A 15,888-nucleotide genomic window follows, 5' to 3' on the forward strand; every position below is an offset into this window, starting at 1 on the left:
AAATCCTCTCAATTTTCAGAATCTGGGCCCTTGAAAGTGGAAAGTGAACTTCTTTTGCGTCTCTCTGTATTTGAGCCAGGGCCTTTTCTGTAAAACAGTAGAAGCCGAGGTCTAGTTTGGAAAGAAGGCAAAAAAGGAGTACAATATGGTAAATAAAAATACCTTTCTCTCTCTCTTTTTTGCCCAGCACATATTGTTAAACTGAAGTAACTCCAAAGTCTACATTAAGTCACAGTATGCATTCTCAACGAGGGTGAAAACTGGTTCTTGGAGGGGGAGAGTGGGGAATGAAAAAATCTTGTATTACAATGGTTTGGAGCCCTCCCTACTTAACAAAACCGTACTCCTTAGCATTCAGCTCCTCTCACTGGGTTGTCCTGGGCTTCACCAGAGCAACACTGACCGGGGAAAACATAGCAAATGTATGCAAGACCAGTGCCCCCAAACCATGGAGACAGATGGCTCTGATCCTGTGACTGAAGGCTTTCTATCAAGTGCTCGATTGCGAGGTCATGTTAAGAGGTGACCTGCGTGTGCCAGGAGCTGCCATTGGCTGCTGTGTAGATGCTGTTTATGTTTGATCCTGAGAGCTTCTGTGCGTGGCTCAGGCTTTGAGAATTAGATAAAAACAGTTTCTAATTCAAAAAGTTGTTCAATTCATCATTAATTACATCAAATGCTGGAAAGAAAAAATATTGACAACATCTGACTACAGCTAATTAAAAGTTATTTTCTCTTTATTAAGAAAAGTTAAATTCACTCAAAATGACTTTTAAGACATTAATTTAATTTTTCAGTTATTTTGCTGGAAAAGTAGGTTTTGAATGATCTCTTAAAATTTTGCTTACAGTTAGTGTGCATTTACGTTAACTGCTAATTGGCCTATATAATTTGATATACTACAATTCATAAAAGTAAATAACCTTAAAAGTTATTCAGCAGATGTAAGTGAAATGTTAGTACTTTTAAAATTTTTAACTTAAAAATTTTTACTTATTCTTAACACTGAATTGAATTTTAAAGAAAAAGGTTTATACCTTTTCTTTTAATGTATAAAGCACAGCCATACATATAGTATATAATAAATATGCAGTATATTAGTGGTATTAAAATTTTACAGAGGGACAACTAGGAAAAAAATCTAAAAAGTTTCCATAAGGGAGGGATCATAAAAAGTTGACAAATGCTGTGTTACAACGAGATCTATCAGATGGGAGAGTGAACTGATCAAGTCATCCACATGAGACCTGGTGTGGAGCACTCACTCCAAGGCCTGAGCACAGAAATGCCAAGAAGGCACCAGAGCACACCAAAAAAACAGGGGTGGGGGTGTGGTATGAACATAAACATGAACAAAGAGAACTGTGCCTTGTAAGAGAGAGTGAAGCAAGAAAATAAACACGCAAGAACAATTCAGGACTAAGCGAATCATGTGATGACTGCTGAAGCTTTTATGAGCACTGTGGCCCCGTGTCATCCCGCTGCTTTGATGTGTGGCGGTCACTGCCGAGTGTTTAATACTGCTCTCAATAAAGCCTTCAAAGAAGGCAACAAGTTAGTAGTATTTGAAAGCTTGCCTCAAACACAAAAAGAAGAGAACCAGAGAAATAAGGACATTTTTTAAAGAGTAATGAGGTCAGGAAGCTTAAAAACTTCCAAACCTTTTGTACTTTATACTCGATGCCTTAACAGAATAATGTCTTCGCTGACAGTAACTAAACGTGGACACGCCGTACAGATCGTCCTTTCTTCCAATGTAGACGTTTTGTATAAATCAGACCATAAACAGAACAGCCTTACTCCAACAAGTTGTTCAACACATATTCTTCTCATATATTTCCAAGCTCATGTTACACTAAAAACCAGTGTGAAGACCAGGGAAACATCACAATTTCACCCGTATGTTGTAGCATCTGAAATCTTTCACAGGTGTCCTGACAGAGGAAAAAGGTCATGACCTACAGGTCAAGTCAATGATCATTAGGTGTTGCTGTAACAGAAGGTATCTAAGAAACCTCTGTGGGTACATATGGTGCAGGATTAAATGTGCCTATTATTTACAAGGTTATTTTTCATTTCACCAAATGAATTCTGAACAGCATGAAAACTAGAATTGTCAAAACTAAAAGTTCCAAAACTTCTGTCTTTCCATCAAGGATCTTGTCTCAGGTTAAACTGACATTTTCTGTAGAAATGTGAATAAACAAAACTGAAATAGCAACAAATTAAAGGGGAAAAATGTACAGATCAAGTCAACGCAGCCAATCGCACACAAAGCCCACTACCTTCAACAAGAAGTTATTTTTGCCTCTGATTTGCCCAGGAACCACATAACTGTTCCAAACACAAAAATGTTGAGAATTTTCCTTGCCCAGAAGTGGTTTTTGAAACGGATAAATGCATCTTAACATACATAATTTAGTTTGCAACAAACCACAAAAACAGAGAGGAAGAAACCTGAAAAAAAAAAAGCACATACATATGCTGTAATAATCTGATCAAATGCCACTAAAACATTCCGAGCTGATCCCTTGTGAAGCCCTCAAAACACTCCTCATCTGCTAAAAAGTTAAAAGTTCTTTTTCCCCACTCAACAACTGCCTTTATTCTAACAGCAGTGTGACATTCTAGTTCACCCTGTGTTCTTAACTGCAAGGATGCTCAGCAAATAAAAACTATGTGAGACTAAGCGACCATGGCTTCTAACTGTGGCTGTAGTCTCGGGCCCCAGGAGTGCTTCTCAGAGGCCATGGCTGGCAGAGGGCTGCTGCCTGCACGAGAAGCAAGGTTACACTCCAATGTCAGCAGAATTCCCTGGGATCAATGTGATGATCAACTGAATGAGTTTCCAGACTTCTCTCACAACGGAAAGGGCCAAGTTTCTCAAAAAGGAATCAAGTTCTGATCCACTCAGTCCTACCTCCAAACAAAGAAGCACAAAAGGAAGCCAGTGGTGTTCATCAGAAAGGGCAGAAAGCGATTAGGTGTAACTGCCAATGAACTGACATTAGCAAGACTCTCTGGTGAGCAGACTTACCTCAATTATGACGGCAAAGCCACCAGGGACTTTTAATTATTAAAAGGTAAATCATATGCCAGAGTAATGGAAGGCAACTCAGTAATCAAGAATGGCAGGGAAAGGTAGTTCTTAATCTGTTTTAATCTGTTTCTATTTGACTTTTTTATACTATGAAGACTTTCTCTTGAAGCAGGAAAAAGATAAATGCAAAATAACAATAAATCTGAGGAAATGATGTAGCGAAACATGCGCCAGCTACCAAATTCCTATGCAGAGATTTACTTAGGAGATCCATATATGACATACATACATGAACTTCATATATATATGCATATACATTTATACATGAAATTTTAGATGAAGAATACCAGCTTTGCTGCTGACTTATTTTGACAAGCCACTTCTTTAGGTCTTGGTTTTTTTAACCATTAAAAAAAAAAAAAAAGATAATCATATTTGTCATTAGATAATTAAAATGTAACAAAACATTACAATATCCTGACAGTGAAAGTAAATTCAAAAGAAAACAAGACGGCTTGTGTCCTCATACAAAATCAAACAGCACAGTAACAACTTGGCCTAAAAAACTGAACAAAAGATCTACAACCACAACATAAGTGATTATAGTTTATAAATGTATTTTCTAATTAAAAAAACAAACTCCAAAACAACAGACATCTACATATTAAACAAATTAAGTACTAAGTATTACATTGTTTTGGTGCTAAAATATATAAGGATTAAAATTATAGTATCATAGGTTTAGAATGATTTAAAAGAACTTAAAGAAAAAAAAAAGATCAACACATATGAGCTGTATCATAAAAGGTTCCAAGTGGCACAAAAGGTTCCAAGTTCTAAGTGGAACTTTTTCTAAATGCTGAGAGCTGTAGCTTCGACCTTCATAAAGTTTCTTAAATCAGTCTTCTCCTTGGTGTAGCTGAGGCCAACACTCAAGTTCTTACTCTCAACACCTTAGAATACACTGTAATACCTGTCAACCGTTCTCTGCACTGCTACTCTCCATTCCATGAAGATTAATCCCTTCAAAGTACAAATCTAATCATATCACTCGTTAAAAAAAAAAAAAAAAGCAGCAGCAGCTTCAATACTTTCCTGTTAATTAACTAAAATCCCTTTTTCTAGCACTCTGGATAATACATGTGGCCCCAGCTTGTTCCTCACTCTATAGTCTAATCAAACTGCACTAGGCCACATTTCCCATCAGTTTTGGCCTTGCTTCCCCCATCTCCTCCTATTCCTTCAAAGGCCCATGTCACTTTCCAGAAACTCACTAAAACTTCCCCAGATGCCCTCAAGATGCTGCACTATCTTGCTCTTGGGAAACTTCAAGGCCCTGATCTCAGCAGCTTGCTGTAGGAGCTAGTCTGCAGTGGTCACTGTCTTGCAGATTCCTTCACAGCAGGGCCTGCGTCCTGCTTATTCTGTCTTCTTGAAGCCTGTCTCATGACTGGGAACTCAGATTCTTCTGAGAAATAAATGTCTAAGGAACTTATCGAGGCAGGAGAGTCATAATATTAAGATGTTGGTTTATCGCTTAGATTAATATAAAAGTTACATATAAAAGTATCATACCCACAACAAATTACACTCCAACTGACCATGTCAGCTCTTTGCAACCTTTCAAGTAAGAAAAAAATTAGATCCCATATATATGGTATAATCTGTTTCAGGGAACAGATTTTTATCCAGCTAATCTCAATACTGAAGTAAAATTTCTGAGAAAAGATTGCATAGAAGGTTAAAAAAAAAGTGTCACATCAGCTTTCAGGTTGCCATTAACTTGGATGACCAGATCTTACAGCACGATTCTAGAAAAGTAAACTGGTGAATGAGTAAGTAAAGCCACTATAAAGGCAGGCAACTTGGCCTCGGGGAAAGCACACTGGCGGGCAGGAGCCGTGGGTTCTACGCGTGTGACTCAGTCCAACACACTTAACTTGCCCAGCCCTGGCTCCTCCAACTGTCAAACCAGGAAGCTGTACTTGATGAACTCCAAGATCCAGTGCCCACACTCCAGAATTCTGTAAGCATAACACACATCTTCACTGGATGACTGCTAATGGGAGATGGGGTAGAAAACAATTGCTCCCTGCTATAGCTAATCTCTCAATTTTATTAAAAAAAGAAAAAAGATAACCCTACAAATCTTCAACCTAAAAAGGCCCATATATTTAGGGTTATTGCATTTGCAAAGAAGTTTCCAAATTTAAAAATAAATAAACAAATAAAACAATAATAATAATAATAAAAACAATCTCTGAAGACCAAGAAAAATAAATCTAAGAGTAAAACAGAAATATGTCCCCCTAAACATCAGACCACTACAAGCAACTGCTAAGTAACACTTTAAAAAAATTAATGTTCTTTTAGAAATTTGAGATGCCAATACAGGTATAAAAATTCATCAGGTAAACAGTAGGAATAAAGTGGTAAAATATTTCTTTTAAGTTGCTTCTGGATCTCTTTTTTAACAAAATAAACTCAGATTCAAACTTCAGGAATATGAAAAGCAAAAATTTTCAGAGTTTCTCAGAGAACAAGAAACTGGCATTTAAGCAGTATATATACACCATTTGGTTAGCCTAACCTGCACTCTCTCTCTTCTTTTTCTTTTGCCTTAAAAGCTTCAGACAGGAGGCTTTGAGTGCTAACTCATCAGCCTCGGTCCTCCCGTCTTCCAGTTTGGATTCTGGATTCGCCAGGGTTAGCAGCGCTCAGCTGGAACAAAAGTGTATTATGCGGCACTACAAGAGCTCTGAAAAGCATTTTCTTAAAATGCCAGAGGGAAAAAGGATTTTTCTAGAAAATACTGATAATTACTTGAAATGAAGCTCTATCTCTCATCCCCCCTCCTCAAATCAAAACCAAAAAAATCTTTATCACACACAGGGCTTGGTCTCTTCATCACGGTATCACTGACTCTGGACTCAGCTGATTTGTCTTACCTTCTGATGCTTTGATCACATATCCTCCCTTCTTTTCACCAGGAGGCACATCAAGTAACTGCATGACTCTGTCCAGCAGCCCATGGATTATCTCAAACCCAGGATTCTTGTTGTAATAAACAGCACAGAGATGCCTGTAGTTTCTTGCACCTACATCTGAAAAAATAAAAGAATTGATCATAGGCTATGGTGACCATCACTTAAGAAACTGGTTTACCCCAACATAAACTCAGGCAAAGTAAACAATAAATACCAATTAGTAAACATACAGAGAAACAATCAACCTCAGAAATGCAAGATAAAATGGTTTCTCAATCATCAAATTCCCTGAGATGTTCTGATTTGGGGGAGGTATGGGAAACCCTCAATGCTGACCCAGGAACAACAAGGGCTTCACTGTGGTATGTTGGTAAAACTCTTTGTAAAGAATTTAGCAATATATATCAGAGCCTTAAAACTTCATACTTTTATTCACAATATTATCCAAAGGAAATAATCTTAAATACAAGAGATTTCATACAAAAAGATATTATTTCTACACAAGCATTATTTCCAATACTGAAAATTAGAAACAACCTAAATGGGGAAATGGCCACATAAAGTACAGCATAATCACTCACTGGAGTACTACTATGTGGCTAAAAAGCATCTTTATGAAGATTCATCCTAACAGAGCTAGAGCAAATACTTTACCAGTTAACCCCAAAAAAGGAAGCCACAAAGTTCAAAAAGAGTCAAAACTAAATTATATCATCTAAAGAATATAGATAGGTTGGAAAACTATGAAGCAAAGAAGGGAAACATTATCACAAAAGTTGGACAGCGATTGCTCTAGGTAAAGGGAAGGCAGTATGATGGGGAAGGGTCTTATAAGAAGCTTAAGATACTGGACATTCCATTTCTTAATTTGGATGGTTACACTAGTGTTGCTTTATAATCTTTTTAAACTGCCATATACACACGTCACAATTAAAACATGGGGGGAAAAGCTCAATTTATGAAGAATCACAATTATGTAGGTATAACCATGAGCCAAAGAACTCCATGTACAGGAAACAGAATGGAAAGAAATACACCCAAAGGTTAACAGAGGTAATTTGGGGACAGAAATAATTTTTTTCGAAGTTTATGTATTTTCCCTTTTTCCTTGATTAGTATATATTTTTCCATTTTGAAAACCAGGACAAACTTACCAATCGCACTCTTTTTCAAAAGAATTGCAATAATCTAAGTGGACCCTAGTGGATGACTGTAACTGGTTCACGTAAACAACAGAATACGACTCAGCACTAAGACAGACTTGACTGCTTAGATGGATCTCAAGGGCATTGTGCTGAACAAAGGAAGCCAATCGTCAAAGGCTGCACACAATGTAAGTCTATACAACATTCTGAAAAAGGCAAAACTACAGAACAGAGAGCAGACAGCGGCTGCTCCGGGTTAGGTTGGGGGAAAAAATGCAACCACAATGGGACAACATGAAGGGTTTTGGGGTGACAGAATTGTTTTATATCTTGAAGTGATGGTAACAAAAATCTAAGACTGTATTAAAACTCATTTTTAAAGAAGGAAATGCATAGCATACAAACACAGGCTCGAATTCAGCGTTGACCATTTAAATTTTTAATAGGTAAATACACTTGTGGCCCTTTAATAAGTTCTGGAGGAGACCACTGCTCTTCATAAACACTGAATGAAGGCTAGTTTCTTTTGCTTTTCAAATTAGGCAAAAAGAATAAACTGATGTCCATCTGGGGGAACAAACTGAAAATAAAAAACTGCTTCACATTAGCATGTATTGAGCAAAAGTTCTCCCACAGACTTATCCCCACAGCCGTAACTGACACAAGATACTGAACCCCGTTGCCTTCCACATACCCAAATAAACAAATGAGTACTTCATAAGACACTGTACTGCACTCCTAAGCACTGTAAATGTGAGCCCCTGAGTGGGGTAAAAGGAAAGGGAAACTGAGATGAACTGATTATCCACTATGCGCCAGGACTTAGTACCTCGTCTGCCTATCTATCATCTTATTTAATTCTCAAGACAATCATGGAAGGTAGGTTTTATTGTATTTAGAAAATGGATAGGGAAAAAATGACGGGGAAACAAAAGCTCAGAAAGGGTTTGCCCAAAGCCAAGCTAACTGCCTGGAGCTAATTAATTACACAGCTAATAAGTGACTTGACCAGGACTGTCTAACTCTAAAACCCACGCCCTCTCTACTATATGGTAGAAATCTCTAAATCTCTAAAGGATTTAGATGAAATCTCTAAAGGACCTAGATGAAAACAAACAATACAAAGGACAACTTATGTATGAATATATACTTACATAATATAGTCAAAGATGTGTATTCTTGAAGTGTTTCTGGTATGATAAACAGATGTTTTCATTGTCAAGAGTTTTCATATTTAAGAATTCTAGTTAAGCAATTGAAATAAATTATTTTTAGAAGTCAAATACTGTTTCTAGCCATCAATCAGTATTGTAACTCATGTAAAGCATACTCTGAGTTAAACTTCTGACTGAACATAGAGAAATGACTGTTCTGGTCATGTAACATTTCTCAGCACCTATTATGTTCAAGGCACTCCATTCTAGGTGTCCCTAGAAGGCAGAGGTCAAAGCCAGCATAAGGCCTGCACGGACTAAACCTTCAACAATTATTTTCTGAGAAAATGAACAAAGCCTGGAAAGGAGTTAAGCATACACAGGTAACTATTAAACAAGGCCAGGACCAGACAGCGGCCACGCTCGCAGTTAGCACAAGAGCCAGCTGATGTCAGCAAGTGAGTACGGTGCCACTGGCACTCTCTACCATTTCCACACGCAAGGATAAAGAAATGCGGTATCTAGAAGCTATAATCAAAGGTGTAAGAGTAAAAATTAATATTAAAACCAGGCAGGCATAAAACCTCACTAAATCAACCACATGCATTAACTAAAATGAGGGGCCGGATTCCTCTGTAGGAACACACACACACACATACACTCCCCCCTCCTCCCCTTTTCCATTTCCCTCTCCCCTTCTTTCCACCTCCCCTCCCCCCACCCACCCCTTGAATGGAAAAAAATGAAATGAAACAGAACTAAATTATCCCTTCCACATAACGGACTTGCTCCTGGGTATCTCTGCCATGTGGTACCCATTTGTGGGTGTCACATGCTTCCACTTTAACACAGACACGTACTGAAACTACTACTTTGTAGTTGCATTTCTGCTGTGAGGGAAGAGCCCAACAGTAATGCCGCCACTCAGAGGGCTGAGCAACACAAACTGGAAGCCCTATTTTGGTAACCTTTGCCTTGGAGTACTTCTTTCCTGATCTCCAAATTATGTAAAACTTGCCTTTCTGATAAGAGGAGCAACATCTGGTTTAAAGACTTAGAATTAAAAAAAAAAAAACAAATTAAGTGATTTTGATGATCAGAATAACGAAATTACAATAAAAATACAAGACTTAAAAAAAAATATTACTCCATTCAGGAAAGGTATCAGGATGTTTACAGCACATACTTACACAACAATGACCTATATATTTTTAGATTCAATTTTGCAGTATTTTTAGGAAAGGCCACTTTATACTAAAACCACCATAAGAATTAGATTAAACTACCCACCACTTACTGGCTGGTTTTTCACATCTCTCCCAAGTGCTACCACTCCCTCTAGACTTACTTCCTCACATCTTGTTAAGATATTCCCTCTGAATTAGCTGAACTGAATTAAAAGAGAAAATAACCATATACTCAGTTCTACCCAGAATTCCTCCTTGGAGAAACTGCTAGGTATAGTAAAATTCCCATTTCCTAGTATTTTGCACCGAGGGACCATATTACATCACAGGAAGCTCACTGACTGCATGCCACAAAATAAGAACTATTTAAATTTCATGCCAAAACTAGGGTTTGCTGGAAATGCCTCAGTTCTTTATAACTCAGTTAACAGACCTCTTGTGTCATGCTATCAAACAATTCTGCTTTTTAAATGGGCCTGCCAAGTATGTCAGCCTAAATTACCAACGTCTTTCACAGACTTCAAAGTACTGCCCGGAGAGGCTGATCTAAACCACCCAAAGGAGGGGTGGCTGGCTATAATTCTGGAAGCTAAAAGAACACGCCAAATGATTTTCTAAAAGAAGAAAAATGGGGGGAAAAATGATACATGATGTCCCTTAGTAAATGACTATCACATACAATTCAAACTCTTACAATAGGTTTCTGCTTGGTGTAGATTCTCTTTCATCAAAGTACCAACGATTAAAAACAAATGAGAGGTGTTAGTTTATGTCATCATATTTGGCACAGACTGGAAAGGGGCAGAGTCTTCAAGGGAGCCCTTCCATCTCTAGCTCACACTCAACGAGAAGCCCAAATAAAGATGCTACGAGAAAGTCTACTAGGAAACCAACAACCTCCTAGGGCAATCGGTGCCTGATATTGAGCTTGAGAATTGAGAACTGAGCCTGGCCAAGCTCAGAAAATGAAACAAATCACCTCAATTTTTAGTTTTCCATCCAACAAATTTCTTTACTGTTGGCACCCAAGAGACTGTCACATACACTACAAGTTTTTCTTATCTCCAAAAGAAATTCAGAGTAGGCCTAATGATTCACAAAAGCTACAAGAATCCAGTCAAGATATATACCTTAAAATTTAGGTCTGATGTGGGAAAACAGGAACCTTTACACACTTTTGGAAGGAATCCTAATTTGTAAAAAAAAAAAAAAAATACTTTTTAGAAGAGAATTTGACAAGGTAGCAAATATTTAATGTGCATACTTACGGACTGACCAATTCAATTTCTAAAAGTACATATTTGTAAAGGGTACAAGGATATTCATCACAACAGACATTTTAGCAAAAACCTGGTAATAATCTAAACAGTCACCATAACAATCTGAGTAAGTAAATTACAATATATCTACACAATGGAATATTATGCAGCCATTAAAAAGAATGGGGTGGACAGAATATGTTCATAGGAAAAAAGTACAAATCAAGACAGATAAAGCATAATTCTATCTGCCTGAACACTACATAAAGTATTTATCTGTATCTTTGGCTATATATAGAAATGTAAACCATGTGGTTGCATATGCATAAAATGTCTGGCAACTAATTCTAAGAGCAGGATTTGGGAGAAGTTGGATACGTGCATTTCTTTTAATGTGAAAACAATGTAACTGCTCTTAAAAATATGTATTTGTGAAAGTTCTTAAAGATATTACAAACACATTTTCATTTTAAAAACAAACATAATAAAACTTAAGAGTAATTTTTCTTAAAACACTTCTATATTATAGCACTGAGGTAGAGACTTTTCTTTTTTAAATAATGCTGAAAACCAAGGAGTAAATGTGAGGAAAAATCTATGACCGTCACAATGCATGAAGGAAAAAGTTATATCCTGGTGGACTGGTTTTTATTTCATTAACATAAACCTGGAATGGATTTTTATCTATTAAAAAAATACAGTATTCAATGCATGACAGAGCACATTATGCTCACGTTAGCAGATCTTAACTGTGTTGAACCAAACGTAATAAAATAACTTTCTATATTAAAAATGATGTTATTTACACAGTTAAGATGCCATCACATATGCGACGGATGCCACTTCAAATATTGTTAATGTCAACGTTCCCTACACCCATGTTTTTTGAATTATTAATTGGAAATTCTACATGCCAAAAATATGAAGTAGTAAAATTAAATTAATCCAGGCTGATGACATAAGCTCTCTTTAGAAAGCCACATTCCACATGTGGACCCTAGATAATCATCCATTATTTAATGACTGTAGAATGGACAATTTCTCAGAGCTGAAGTATTTTACAAGCTCATAATGAAAACGCTTTCACTGAGCTTTCTATCAAACAAAGAATCATACAAAAAACTACAAAGATTGGGCCCCTAAATTTTAGTAAGTTACAATATAAGACAGATACATGAAAGGTACAAACCAACAGTAAATAGAAAGAATCAACCAAATTAAAAGAACAATGAATTAGCTATTTCCTATGTGGCCATGGTGGTCCAGGGAGGAGAAAGGAACAAGGATCTTAAATATATTAAACTGAAGCTAAATTAATTAACTTTAAAAAGTTAAACAAATTTCTGGATTTCCACATCCAAACTAGGCAGGGTAAGAAACAGGTCATTCTTTGATTTAGAAAAGCTTTAGGGAGAATGAAAAATTTTAGGAACTATTTAAATAGCAATTTGGGGGGGTGGGGCAGAAGAAATGCAGCATGTACCAGGACTACAGCAATGCTTTGGAAAACACAGGAATGGTCTGAGCAAGACGTAAAGGCTTGGAATAAGTGTGCGTTTGCTAAAGTAAGTGATGTAACTAGACCCCTTCGAGGGGTCAAGAGGCCTTTAACCCATTCCTTCTACTATAATAACTATTAAAACCCCAAATTCTTTAAATACAGTAGTTAAAACTAAAGCACATGGCAATATGATTATCAGGGTTCTCCAACTGGATGATTGTATCATGCTAAATTTAAGTCTATACGCTTGCTTACAAAGCCAAACTAAGCCTTCCTTCTTAGGCTCTCATTCCTTTTAAACTTAAGACTCAACCCAGTGATACATTTTCTTCTGCCACTGTTGTGAGCTTCTAGGCAAACTGGTGACCATCATGGAATAAACTTTGATGGCAGAATTCAATCTGTATTTAATTAAAAAGCCAGAATGTTGGACTTTGCAAAATACAGCTGCATTTCTGGGCATGAAGATCAGCAATATACAACTCCTCTGAAGTAATTTTTTTTTCACTATTTTGTTTACAGTGTACCCTTGACACTGAGCAGAAAAAACAAAAACATCAACAACTGAAACCAACCAATAACTCACAGAGCAGCCTGATCTGACAGCTTCAGTGCAGCCTCTACTGACTTCCTCCTTATAATAAAGCTGAAAATCTACCCCGCAGCAGAGTCTGCATTTAAATTCTCGTTCCAAAGGCACACGCTACTCTGCCCAACAAAATGGATAAATCAGCTTAGTCCCTCTAGTCATGACTAATTTTTTTAAATGTTGCAGCAACTTCTTACGATCAACAAGCACAATGACTGGCTTGGCCTCAAAGAGCGGGGGTGTGTCTGACTCAGAGTGGAAATCCTCCTCCGTGAGGAGGGGGCCTGAGCCCCTCACTGGGCAGCCGGACGGCCTCACGACACGGACGGCCAGTCAGAAAGTCCACGCTAGCACGAAGAGGTTGGCCGGTGAGGCCGCGCACGAGCACAGGGGCTAGCGGACGTTCATCGACTCTTACAGGAACGCAGGTCGGACAGAATTTGTGGGAAGTATACTGAAATCCAGGGTGGATTCCTTTATCATTTCCCTTTTGGAAGACATGCCTGGCTCCACATGACATGACATGAAGCTCAGAGTGTTGGGTTCTCCTTAATGTTACAAAACAAGTTAGTGGCTGTGGTCACTCCCTGCTCTGTGCTACCAGGAAGCCTTGGACAGACACCCCGTTGGAGCGCCACCTACAGCACTGCTCACCGGTCTCTCTCAAGACTGGCACCCTTGCCTGTTATATTCCAAGCAGCCCTAGCACAGAAAAAGAACGAAAAAATACTTTTCTACCAGTGCCACGAATAAGCCTGCCTCGCCTGCTTTTGCCACACATCCCCACCCCTTCTGAACCAGTAGTTTGGTTGTTGCCCTCACAAGTGAAAATTTAGGACATTTTCATAATAACTGGAAAACCCCTCTATCACTGCACTTTTGACGGTCCAGATTTTTTTTTCCTTCAAAATTATTTCATTATTAGGAGGAAATGACTAATGTAAATCCAACAGAGGGATGGTAAAAATATATGCGCTCAATTCAATGAAAAGAAGTGGGTGATGAATTACTCAAAAAACATTCTTGTTTTCTTAAATTCCCACCTTCGTACGTTTTGGCTTTCTTATCCTATAGTGAACAACAGAAGAAAAACCAATTAAGTCAAAAATTAGGATAAAAATGAGCCCCAAGTGCCGCAGTAAGGTGATGTTAACCCTATAATGGACAGCGAAGGTTTTTAACTCATTCGCATAGAAAATCCCCAGAGACCAAGATGCTAGGTATCTGGCCTCAGGAACGGCTAATACCCCGACAGTCAGAGCTAACACCAAACAATGCTTAGTACATGGCTGGAACTTTTCAAAACACATGTAATTTTTAGAGCAAATCTAATGAAATAAGAGCTATCATTATCCCAATTGCACAGATGAGAAAACTGAGGCACAGAGAAATTAAATAAATTGTCCAAAGTTAAGCAGCTGGTAAGTGGCAGAACCATGACTCAAACGCAGGCACACTGGCTGCAGGGTCACTCTATGGAACTGCAGTGTCGAGCCACCTTCTCCTACAGAGTCCTCTCTGTACCCCAGAGGACAGGCAGGGAGTCCACATGTACGTATTTCGAATAATCCAATCAGAAAAGCTTCTTTCGTTATGAAATAAAATCTATGCCCACCTATACAGGAAACATACTCCAAATAAAACAAAACAAAATGTTTTCAAGACGATAGACTAACTGAGCACATTTACTTCCTCTCATTCCTCAAACCCCATTGATATGACAGAAAATTTTAAAGAAAATTTTTAAGGTATAGAAGGGGTCTGCTGCAGAGACAAGAACCACGCTTCCTGATGAAACAAAGCACAGCAGAACTACAAAGCTCTGAGTGAAACAGTATATAGATGGGGTTTCTGGGATTATCATCAGGGTGATGTATTAAATGATGGCTCTAGAGCTTAAGAACAGAGCTCTCCCAAACTCCAAGCACGGGGCTTGGGGCAGAATGGAGTCTACATCTGGGCCTTCCCAGCAAACACAGAGAAAAAGAAAAACAGCAAAGGCATCTCTACCCAGGACTCAACACAGTGAACTGCTCCACCCCTACAGTGAAACCCTCCCTGTGGCAACTGTGGGCACCCCAGCTCGCCCCTCACCCTCTCCCTCCGGACTCTGAGCTGCCTGCTTGTGAGCATGCCCAGCCCTGCAGGGAGCCTTTACAATTAGGGAAGAGGCTTGTCGCTGACACAGTATTACAGAACTTTTGAGGAAATCTAGAATAATTAACCTAATCCTATATTTAGAAACATGAATGGCTCACCAAGGATCAAAACAACATAAAACTCAAAGAACTAAGATGAAAGGTAACAAGTCAAAGTTAATACGAAAATTTGACACTGGAATTGTAACAAACTCTCAGTTATCTGTACCAATGAGTGGTCTGAGGCACAAGAACCCTCAAAACTATTTGTAGCTGGTGCTGAATGTTTTCTGATTTCTATTATAGCAGATTTACCACCCAAGGAAACTTCTACATAGACTGATACGAGAAGGAACTTTTATTCTCTAAGGATATAAGCACTGAGACCAAAGTTCTGGCCCTAGCTCGCAGTCCCTTGTTTTATGCAGCCTTGAGCAAAGTACCACTTTTCTGTCTTAATTTTACAGTATATTAAATGGGGACAATATTTTGTCCCATCTGCCTCAAAGAGATGTTTTAACAATCAAAAAATAAAAAGTATATAAAAGAGGTTTTTTGAAGAGCAAAAAGCACCATACAAATGCAAGGTGATGCTCTTAACTGAAGACAGGCTGCATCCCGGGAAGCAGAAAGAATCCAGCACTGGCTGAAAAGTTTGCAATGGATGGTCCACAGACAGACAGTTAAGGTGCTCATACCTCTACAATCTCTATTTCTTAAGACAGGCCAATTTATAATCAATAGTTCTTGACTTTTGCTAGTTAGAATGATATCACATCGTCCTTTCAGGTGAAATTGAGGAAAGGCCTCTTCTTCTGTCAACTGATTCAAAAGAACACACTCTGAATTCTGCAGAGTCTGGAGTAAGACTGACCGAATAAATACTGC

General features: G+C 38.2%; 1 protein-coding gene across 1 annotated transcript in view; it reads right to left on the minus strand.

The window, feature by feature from the left end:
* FARSB (phenylalanyl-tRNA synthetase subunit beta) overlaps nucleotides 1-15,888 on the minus strand; it is a 61,115-nt gene that overhangs the window by 15,393 nt on the left and 29,834 nt on the right. The window contains exon 16 of the mRNA XM_031452264.2: nucleotides 5,989-6,144. Within this exon, the coding sequence (XP_031308124.1) occupies nucleotides 5,989-6,144 (156 nt within the window). The remainder of the gene's footprint in view (nucleotides 1-5,988; nucleotides 6,145-15,888) is intronic.

The sequence above is a fragment of the Camelus dromedarius genome, chromosome 4 (assembly GCF_036321535.1).
Source record: "Camelus dromedarius isolate mCamDro1 chromosome 4, mCamDro1.pat, whole genome shotgun sequence".
Lineage (NCBI taxonomy): Eukaryota > Metazoa > Chordata > Mammalia > Artiodactyla > Camelidae > Camelus > Camelus dromedarius.